The sequence below is a fragment of the Hyaena hyaena genome, unplaced genomic scaffold (assembly GCF_003009895.1).
Source record: "Hyaena hyaena isolate Hyena2069 unplaced genomic scaffold, ASM300989v1 scaffold_597, whole genome shotgun sequence".
Taxonomy (NCBI): domain Eukaryota; kingdom Metazoa; phylum Chordata; class Mammalia; order Carnivora; family Hyaenidae; genus Hyaena; species Hyaena hyaena.
This window is the reverse complement of record NW_024081231.1, coordinates 1,209,815-1,220,874: the sequence shown is the minus strand read 5'-3', so window position 1 is coordinate 1,220,874 and position 11,060 is coordinate 1,209,815. Positions and strand designations below refer to the sequence as shown.

The window sequence follows — 11,060 nt, the reverse complement described above, 5'->3', positions numbered from 1 at the left end:
GGCTGCGCGGTAGGGCAGGGAGGCCTGGGAAGGGGCGGAGGAAGGAGACCAGAGCCGGAAGAGCAGCGGCGAGGCGGTGGCGGTGGCTGAGTCGGTGGTGGCAGAGGTGAAAGCGACAGCTCCAGAGGGTGGCAGCGGCCGCGAGAGCAGGATGCGAGTCCGGGTTGGGCTGCTGCTGCTGCTCTGTGCGGTGCTGCTGGGCTCGGCCTCGGCGTCCTCGGGTCAGTATCCGCCCCCTCGGATTGGAGGCCGGGAGCCACCGCCCCCCGGCCTCCAGCCCGGGGCAGGGCCGTGGAGGCTCAAGCTGGAGACTCCACTGTCTCTGGTCACACCTTGCACTAGCCTGTCACTCGCTGTCATTCCTTGGACTTGGGCTGGCTTGGGCTAGAGCGAGTATTTAGGGAGCTAGAGAGGGGAGGAAAAGAAGGGGCGGTCACCCTGCCCACACCTCTCCTCACTTAACAAACTTTACGCGACTCCTCGCGAATGAGGAATTGACTGTGGGAATGAATCCCAACAGCTGGCTCAGATCCACAGAGGCACCTGAACCTTACTGGAACCTCCTCGGCTCTCATACAGATTATGTGCTTGGGATTTGTAAACTAAGTAAGTGACACACCTGGGGCTGTCACTGAGCCGAGTAAGGTCCATCAAAACCAGGATGTTGACAGTGGTTTGGTGCATTTGCTTAGCACATGAGGGGGTCCCTTGTCTCTTTATCTACTTAAAAGTGATGACTTTTGATGTAACTGTGCCCACTCTCCACCTCTTTTTAAGAAATATTCCTGAGAAAGTGCTGTTTACCTCAGTCACAGTGTTGGGGTTGCCCCATGTTTGTGGACAGTAACTTTATGACTTTTGAGAAAATTTGGTCCCTATAAATTTAAAATGTACAGCAGCTGGTTTTCATTTTTTGAATAGATGCAGAAAGATATGTGACTTTGAATTGATTTTCCAGTTAGCTGATTTATACTATGGTTCTGGTTTTTCTTTTCTAATAGTTTAATCCGCCTACGTCTGAAAACTTCTATTTTGAAAATGTTGATAAAGAAGCAGTGTTTCTGTTTGTAAAGAAACAATTAGTACAATAAAGCTTTTGAATTTTAATCAGTTTAGCTAACAAGACAGCTGTTCTACGGCTTTAAATTTTTTTGGAACAAGGCAGGGTATAAATGTCAACTCTTTTTTTTTTTCCCAACAGAAAATTTCCCAGATGGTTATTTGAATCCCCAAATTATCTGTCCTAGTTGTAAGTCAATGCCATAACGTCATTCTGTTTCTAAAATAAGAGGTTTAAACCTAAAATTCTATCCATAATGTGGTTCGAGATACCATTTCAAAAGCAACAAGCATATGCTAGTTACTTGACTGCCAGCATTATGCTTTGAGGTCTGCCTTATCCCCGTTTAGTGATGGTTTGTATTCATCACCAAATCTTGAAAAACTCTACCTAACTCTGGAAGCCCTGCTAGCAATTATTTGACCAAAGGAAGTATGAAATGAAACTGTTGAGTGTAATGGATAGAGTAACTGATGGACCACAGACCACTTGAGTCAGAATTCCTCTTGGGAGTTTGTTAAACATGCAGTTTTAGGTCTGGAAGAGGTCAGACATCTGTCGTTTAACAAGGTTCACCAGTGATTTCTTCACACTAAAGTATAAGAACTACTTAAGGAATAAGGTAAATATTCCTCTGAATTCAGTGTGCAGATTTTAAGGAAAATTAAAGCGTACAAACATTTTCCTGCATCTTCTGTTAGCTAGATTTCACATACTTAGAGCTTCATGTCAGTGGAGATAATACTTGAAGAAGTCATTTTAGCAACAATTGGGATTCTTGGGTAGTTATAATAGGAGATTATCAATACTGAAATGTTAAGTCACTGGATTGTGTTGATGTAAGCGGAGTACTGGGTTCAAGAAAGTTCTGCTCCGATTTTCATCATAAGTTAAACTGTGCCAGAACGTTTCTCTGGCAGAGGCAAAATCCATACTTAGCCAGAGCTGAAACTGTGTGGATGTGCTGCTGACAGGTAATAAGGACAGTACCATACTCACATGAAGCACAAATATGGCAAAAACACTTTTGTGAGATAAAGTTTTAGAAATTGAGTACATGGATTTTTGGTTGATTTTTTTTATTCATTAAATTGCTTATTCATACAGGAAGTCCGCCTCATTATTAGTTTAGATGTAGAGATTTGCTCCTATTTAAAACTCAAGTGTTGGGTCATAGTTTGTGTTGACTTAAACTTTGAGAATTAGTGGTTACCTAGGGCAAGTTGCATTTATTACCAGGTAGAACATAATCAGCCAACAAAGGGAATCTGTCCTGTCACTGTTAATAGCTATTATTTCGTATCTTGTCTCAGAGGCACATAAAAATATGAAACTTTTATTGGAAACGTTTTCTTTTTCCTGTGAATAAATAAAAGAGGGCATTAAAAAGGTATTTCTCCTTCATTCACTCAATAATGAAAAATGCTATGATTTTTCTCACTTAGAAATACATGCTTTCTTGGGGTGTCTGGGTGGCTCAGTGGGTTAAGCATCCAACTTTGGCTTAGGTCATGATCTCATGGTTCATGGGTTGAAGCCTCGCATCTGGCTCTGCTGACAGCTCAGAGCCTGGAGCCTGTTTCAGATTCTGTGTCTCCATCTCTCTCTCTCTCTGCCCCTCCCCCACTCACACTCTGTCTCTCTCTCTCTCAAAAACAAAAACATTAAAAAAAACATGTATTTTTAAATTTTCAACAGGAAGAGATAGTTTACTTTTTTTCTTTATGCCAAACAATGTTACAGAATCCTTTAAATTAGATTCTTTGCTAAGCATTTCAGGTAATAGTTCTATTTTCATATTCAAAGAGTAAATTTCACGTTGCAGAGGATGTTTAATTTCGTTGTCTTTTGTTCCTTAGGACATTATTGTGAGTCAACAGGACAGGTGTTACTATTCTCCTTTGACACATTGAGAAAAAGGCTGAGCAAGCTTGCTGTATTGAACCACATATGTAAAATTAACATGTAATGAAGCCAGGTTTCAAACGTAACTCTCCAGGCCTCGATTTGGGAGTGATTAAAAATCAGGAATATTGTGGGATCTGCACAGAATCAGTGGCAAAGCAGAAAATAGGATGTCTGCTCTCTTTTCACCAAACTCAGTACTTTCCGGTTTGAAGGTCTATCAGTCTGCTTTGTTTACATAACAAATTGGAAAATGAATCTGTGATGATTACTTTCCTCTGAAAGAATATCCCTGGTACTTTTTGCAGTTTGGTTAGCTGATATAATAAAAATGAATATTGTCTTTTTCAGAAGAAGGTGTACAGTTACTAACTAACATTACTAACATGTAGACAATTATGTTTTGGATGTGTTGCTGTTGAAGGAGACACCTGTAACTCTTCGTTGAATTCTTTTGCATTGTTTTCTTGATGTCTATGTGCTGATAAAAGCATTATTATGTTTTTATTTATACATAACTTCAGTGTCTTTAGTTGTTACCTGGCTACAATTGTGAGAAGTTTCTAAGATTATAAACAACTTCTATAAAACTGTTACATGAATGGATATATCAGTTTGAAAGAGAAAATAGCTTATGCTTTAAGACTACCATCTGGAGTAGTCTTTCCCAGTTTAGTAAATGAGAAAGAGTTCTCTTATTTACCAGTAACCTTGGTATATATTCCTAGTTTGAAGAGAAAAGAGACAGAGAGAGAAGCATGATGCAATTCACATGAAATAACCCTGATGTCACAAGTTTCCATGTCTCTTGGAGTTCAGAAACACATTTTGCTACTCAAATGTGTCAAATGTACGTGTTTTAAAATTTATTTTTAGGTATCTATATTATATACCTGTTAGCTACGTATGTGACCTGTGTTGAGGAGGTACTAAATTTCATGATTTAGTGATTAGTAATTTAAGAGTTCCAGCTTGTCTAAAGTTTCAGTATTTAGGTATAAACTGTATACATTTGCACATTTAATGTTTGATACATTAATACATCCTTGATATATTAGCTAGTTAATGTTTGTGATTAATTAAACACATCCATCCATACAACTTTCTTTTTAATGTTTATTTTTGAGAGAGAGAGAGAAAGAGATAGACCGTGAGCTGGGGAGGGACAGAGAGAGAGGAAGACACAGAATACGAAGCAGGCTCCAGGCTCTGAGCTGTCAGCACAGAGCCCAGTGCGGGGCTGGAACCCACGAACCGTGAGATCATGACCTGAGCCGAAGTCAGACACTTAACCCACTGAGCCACTCAGGTGCCCCAATGCTTACAACTTTGATATATAATGAAGAATTTTTTTCCTTTATCCAAAGGTTTGCTGAGAATGGAATTTGAACTGTGTGTTTGGGTAAGACTTGTGAAGAAGTTAGCATGAAGGATGACTGTTAATTAACTGGCATCACTACCTAAATGCTATGGGCACTGTGGCACTAATACATGCTATACTCTCTCTTCCCCACTCATCAGAAATAAAACATATTTGGAAGGCCACCTGAAAGTACTGAATGCGAAAGTAGCTATAGTTTAAGTGTTCTTTGAATTGACAGCACTTTTCTTAATATGGCAAAACCTCAGTAGTAGACTAGTTTTCTCAAATATTCAAAAGAAATACTGTGAAAATAGTGTTGTGTATTTTGTACCTAATGAGCTGGTTATACTTCTTAAAGTTAGCTCACTACTTTGATACTACAAATGCCAAAGCATGTTTTTATTATGCTTCAAAGAGTTGCAAGTTATGAATAATATTTAGGGCATAACCATAGGAAGTAAGGATAAATGACAACCAGAACACCTGATTTTTTGGTGAAAGCACATGGTTTTATGGCATGTTGTCTGCTGGTTAATTTCCCATATAACTTATGGAGCAGGCAATATAGAAGCTCACTCCTGGATAAAATCAGGTAATTTTAAGACTAAGAAGGAAACTTATAGATCACGTGACAGTTATTTTTAAACTGGCCAGGAATACAAAGATCAAACATATGCATACAGACAACAGGTTGTTGAGTGTGTTTGTATAAGAGCAGAAAAAAGAATAACAAGTTGCTAGAATAGAAGTAATAGGAAAGCACAAAAAGAGTACCAGAAGGAAGATTAATGTACCTGGACAGAGCCAAAGCAGCAGATAGGAGTTTGGAAGAAAGGTGTAACCAGGGTCTGGAGTCATTGTTTATTTAATATGAGATCTTAATTTCTTTATAAATCTCACGTGAGTATGTACAGGATGGCTTGATGCAACTTTCTACTTGTATCTGGTTATCTGTTTAGTAGAGTAGAATGCAAATCCTAAATATCTTACCCTGGCAATTCTGCTCTCACATAATAATTCTCAGTGTCCATCTTTGCTAGTCTCAGTGAACAATAAGATGCTAATCAGCACTAAAATAAGCTCTGTAACTCTAGATTCTGAGCAGAGGAAAATAATAGGTGGTATCCTGAACCACAAAATCAGAGATTTATTTTTATAACTTTAGTAACACCTTCTTAGTAGTAGACTCAATCTGTACAGAAGAATTGGATGGTTATGTGTAGCAGTGTCTGGTTTTGGTGGTGGTGGTAGTGGTAGCTGGTCTTCCTGCCCGCATAACAGGTGGAGCTGCCGTCGGGCCCGGGGAGAGAGGAAGAACTACCCCATCCAGCCCCTTGTTTTCCTTTCACCTAGTCTTTTCTGAGCAGTTGCTGAACACAGCCAATTTTTAGGTAATTCTAGATGTCTTTATCAAGTGTCTGATTATTTGTTATCCTTTTCAAGTGCTTTAACAATATCTGCAATTTCCCAATGAGAAGGATGACTAAAATTGTCTTAAAATTTCTTTACAGATGAAGAGGGCAGTCAGGATGAATCCTTAGATTCCAAGGTGTGTATGAAAATTTGCATTGACTACTATTTGATGCCCAGCTTAAAAGCATGAATTCATGTATCTTAAAAAGGATATGAAATCTGCACCTTTTGACAACAGAGCTGGATTAAGAAGAGCATAGCTGATATCAGTGTACTAGTTCTTCTGGGTGGGGAGGAATCACTGACCTGTAGGAAGGAGAATAATAAATACTGTGTTTTCATTCAGAGTGTTGGTTATTAGGTTTAATTTTAACATAAATGTGCTAAGAGCCTGACAGCAGTAACATTTTTACTGCCTAATGAGAGATTGATTTTATTCCTTTTTTTTTTAGTTTTTTTACTTTTGAAGGCTTAACCTCTGCCATTTGTTTCCATTTATATATCAATTTTTATAAGTCTGTTGAGTTAATGCATTTAAATTGGCTAGTTGAGTGAATGAGGCTGATTATTATGTATCCACGGAGACCATTCAGTTATGATCTCTGATCTGTAGATTTGAGGAAACACAGATAAGAACCAGAAAGTTGTAGTACAGGGCTAGCATAAGGGTAAGTATAAGATATGTTGGGAGTTTGGAGGGAAAGTCCCTAATTCAGACTTCAGGAATTAAGGAAGACTTCCTGGGGGAAGTAACATCTAAGTTAAAATCGGAAGAGTCAGGTTAGGCAAGTGATGAAGGCGTGTGATGAACACATACCAAAGTTTAGAGAGACAACCAGGTATGGCACGTTCACAGCTGAAGGCGATGTATCTGGGTTAATAAAAGTAATGGTCAAATTAGGTTGGAGACCATCTCGATACTATTTGAAAACTAAAAATATATTACTTTCTCAGACCCCTTTGCCATCAGATGAGTCGGTAAAGGACCACAGCACAGCAGGCAGAGTAGTCGCCGGTCAGATATTTCTTGATTCAGAAGAATCAGAATTAGAATCACCTATTCAAGAAGAGGAAGACAGCCTCAGGAGCCAAGAAGGGGAAAGGGTCACAGAAGAAACCACCTTTCTAGAATCTCCGAATCCAGAAAACAAGGACTACGAAGAATCAACAAATGTACGGAAACAAGGTAGTCTGGACATTTTCTTTGCTTTTGCCTGATTTAGGAAGGAGACAACTGAAACTTAAGCCAGTGTAGAAAGATGCAAATGTCTGGTTTCTGATTTTGAACTATATATAATATATAAAGTGTGGTAGTATAGGATTTTTTAGATTTTTATATATCAGAGTTATTCATTTAACAGATTTGACCTGTTACATAAGCTGAATTTGATGATCACAATTGCATTTGTATTACAGTAATATCCTAACATTTCTTTTTGTACTCAAGTGTATAATTATCTGCCCGCGTGGTACACAAAATAGAAACTTAAGAAAGATTGTCTGATATGCTGCTCTGGTTATTTTCAGAATTGTGTAAAGATTTTTGCTACAATAACCTTCCCTATCACCCTAGGAAATTGATGTAGGTGTTTATGTTTCTAATTGAAAAATACACGTACACTTTAATTCTTTTCTAACTTTCACCTTCTTGACACCCTCTCTTTTTAAATTTACAACTTGCTCTTTCTCACAATAGAGTGTGCTAAATACCTGTCCTTCTAAAATTAACTGTTAATAAATCCACTCTGTTCTGTCCCATCAGCCTTCTGTCATTCAGTTTATTATTTCAGACATCACCACCATACCCACTTATTATTCCGTTACTAGCTACTTTTAGAAATTGATCCAGATTTGACCTTTCAAAAATATAATTTTTTTATTACAAATACCCATACTTGCAAGTAGAAAAACTGTGTTTAAATAAATTAAAAGCATCTTAATTCCATCAGCTAGACATAACAGCTGTTAACATCATGGAGAAAACTCAGGATCTTTTCTAAATGCATAGTTTTCAGAAGACTGAATTGGGTCAAAATGTATATTCTATTTTACAGCCCATATTTTGTGCCTTAACAGTTTATCTTGAACAATTTCTTTTATCATTTAGTATTCTTTTACAATTTGATGGTTAATGACTATAAAAAATTTTACATGTCAGGGTGCCTGGCTGGCTGGGTCAGAAGAACAACACACAACTTGGTCTTGGGTATAGAGATTATTTAAATAAAACTTAAAAAAAAATTAACATGTAAATATATCATAAGTTAGAAATAGATTGTTTACAGTGTCTATTTGCTGGGCGATCATTTTAGATGTATCTTTGTGCACATCTATGAAAAGTTTCTGAGAATTAATTTTTTAAAGTAAATTTGCTGGACTAAATGTAAAATTTTAAAAGAAGCTTGATACATACTGTTAAATTGTTCTTAGGAAAATAATTCTGTTTGCTTCCTTTGAAACTGCTCCTTTTCCTCCGCCTCTGCCAAGTGTGTATTAAGTCTTTTTAAGTTTTTGCCAAATACTATAGCTTACTTAATTCATTCTTTTTTATGTTTTATAAGGGAGACTTTGAAACATGCACAAAAGTAGAGGATGTAATGGGCCCCTGTGCTCATCTCCCAGAGTCAGTGGCCCTCCACCATCTTTTTCCTGTTGAGTCTCTGCCTCCCCACACACGTTAACTCCTTTCTTTCCTAGAGTATTTACAGCAGATTCCACATGTTATTTCACCTACATATGTATCTCTAAAAGTATGGGTTTTTTTCCCCCAACAATACCACAATAGTATTAGAACACCGACAAAATTAGCTGTTATCCCTTTAATCACTCAATCCCTAGGCTCTCCGTTTCCAGCTGTTTCACATATCTTCTTAGAACTGATTTGTTTGATTCAGTATCCACACTGTGATCGTAGATTTCTCTTAATCTATAACAGTTCTCTCTCCCTTGTTTTTTATTTCATTTTATTTGTTAAATAATGTCCTTTGTGCTATACAGTTTCCCATATTCTGAATCAAGTTGGTCGCATCCTTGTAAAGTCATGTAACATGTCCATTGTCTGTTTTCTAGGTTATAAACTGGGAGTTAGCTCTACAGACTTGGGTAGGTTTAGCTCTGGCTTTTTATTGAGATCTCATAGTGTTGTGTACTTCCTTTCACGTTCCATTGCATATGATACCTGATTGTCCCACTTCTAGTGATTAACCAGTGAAGTTGGGTGGTGCTGGCCTGATCCAGCCACGCGAAAGTTCCTCAAACATTTCACATAGAGGTTTTGGCAACCATTTTGTTTGTTGTCTGGAGTTCACTAAGAGTTGCAAAGTGATGGCTTTCTAACGTATAATTCCACCTGCGTTTGTTACCTAGAATTCTTTTATAAAGAAAAACTTTCCCTCATCAAGTATTTGGCTACCTTGAAACATAGTCCTTACAAACAGGATAAAGGCTTAAGCTTTTCCCTTGTAGTATTTTCAAATAATAATTTGGTGCCCTAGCAACCTCCAGAGGAGGCCATCGAGTACGTTTTTTGTTTGTTTGTTTCTGTTTGCTTTGCTTTTGCTTTGCTTCTGAGTATCATTACAGACCCATGGGTTTTACATGTTTATGCTTCACGTTATTGCAGTCATGCTTCTTCATTGCTCATGTGACCCCAGCTGTGCCTGTTGAGAATCCCTTTGAGTTCATTCCTTTGTTCTTTTGGCTAATTGTAGGTAACTTTTAAACATTTTTCTTTTCAGGCAGGATAGGATGTCTTAAATTCATCTTCTACATTTTCTAACCCAGAAATGAATCAATCATCCTCCTCCCCCCCCCCAAAAAAAAAACCAGATTCCTGTTAGTGGGAAATTGTATTTAGACACTACAATCTAGGCAACAGGGACATGCACTGCAGCTGAGTTGTCAGTACTCGTAGCCCTTTTTGGTAGGTATGGTTAGGAAATGTATCATTCTTCCTGATTCTTCCAGTTCAAGTTAAATATTGTGAGAAAACCCAGTGGGTCAGATTGACACATTGGACCCCAAAGAATCAGAGATCTTGCCCAGTGCCAAACCTGACTAGTGTGTTCAAAGATAGAATTATCACAAGACACAGGTGAACTGGAGAGAAGTCCATGACTGTCAGGGCTGCTCCCAGCTACCGCTGGCCTCAACTAGGATGTACTCTGGCCCAGATTTTAACATACGAAGCCTCTAAGTGATGCATGTGGAATGTCACGTCCATGAATGGGAGCTATTTCAGTTATGAAACATCTCTAGTTTATTCTCTGATAACTGCATAGCTCGTGTGATATTTTCTAGGAAGTCATTCCTCATGAATATATACATCCTAGGTTTATGTACAATGAGCAGTATAGACATACCACATGCATCCTGTTAAAGCATTCCATAGGTAGGAAGGACCCGCCTGGTTGTAAATACCTTTAGTGTGTTTGACGGAAGGCTTTTGTCAGGTGATCATGTCTCCTCTCTGTTTCTGTATAACATAAATTATATATGCACGGTTTTGTATGCAGTCCCAACTAGGTTAGAACTGGGTAATATGATACTTACTTTTAGACGTGCTTCCTTTGTTGTTCTCTCATCCACATCTCTGCCATTTGAGCTTCCTAAAACCCAAATTTGATCCGTAACTCCCCTATTTACAACCCTTCCATATCTCCCTATTTGACCGTGAGATGAAGCATAAGCCCCTTAACATGATTCCCAAGATCTTCCATGGGCAACATGCCTGCTGGCTTCTGTGACTTTGTCTTTGCGTCTCTGCCCAGGACCCTCTTTCAGCGATATCGGACCCATTACCATTCTTCAGATACACCGTGCAGTTTATGCCTCTAGGTCTTTGTACAAGTTCTTCCTGCTGCATGGATTACCTTCCTCACCCCCTTGCCCAAATTGATCCTATTTCTCCTTATCCTTAAAGATGAACTTAAGTTTCTCTTTTCTGAAGTGGATCTGAACCACCAAAGGGCAGTTGAAGAGTCTCATGTCTGTAAGAACTTCCTGCCTGGTGTCCCTGCTTTCTCCTTTATGTCACTTCTCTAACAGCAGCCAGACCAGTTTTCCTTCCTGTTCAGAGCCTCCAGTGACGTCCGATCACATTTAGAATAAAGTCCAAATAAGGCCTTCCACGATCAAGCCCCTACTATCTCTCCGACTTTATCTTCTGCCACTTCCCTTCACTCACATGATTCCAGCCACACTCGCCTTCTTATTGTTAAATATTTTACACTTAATTCCAACTGTTTCTGGGATCCCCAGGGCCACATCTCCAGGCTCGATGACTTTCCATGAGACTCATAGGACTGAGCATGTTGCCCT

General features: G+C 38.6%; 1 protein-coding gene across 3 annotated transcripts in view; it reads left to right on the top strand.

Annotated features, from left to right (window-relative positions):
• The first annotated feature begins 53 nt into the window (after positions 1 to 53).
• The window catches only part of SEL1L (SEL1L adaptor subunit of ERAD E3 ubiquitin ligase), a 60,628-nt gene continuing 49,621 nt past the window's right edge, over positions 54 to 11,060 (top strand). For all 3 annotated transcript variants that reach the window (XM_039257015.1, XM_039257014.1, XM_039257013.1), the window contains exons 1-3: positions 54 to 221; positions 5,840 to 5,877; positions 6,696 to 6,927. In XM_039257015.1, coding sequence (XP_039112946.1) covers positions 152 to 221; positions 5,840 to 5,877; positions 6,696 to 6,927 — 340 coding nt within the window. In that variant the 5' untranslated portion in view covers positions 54 to 151. The remainder of the gene's footprint in view (positions 222 to 5,839; positions 5,878 to 6,695; positions 6,928 to 11,060) is intronic.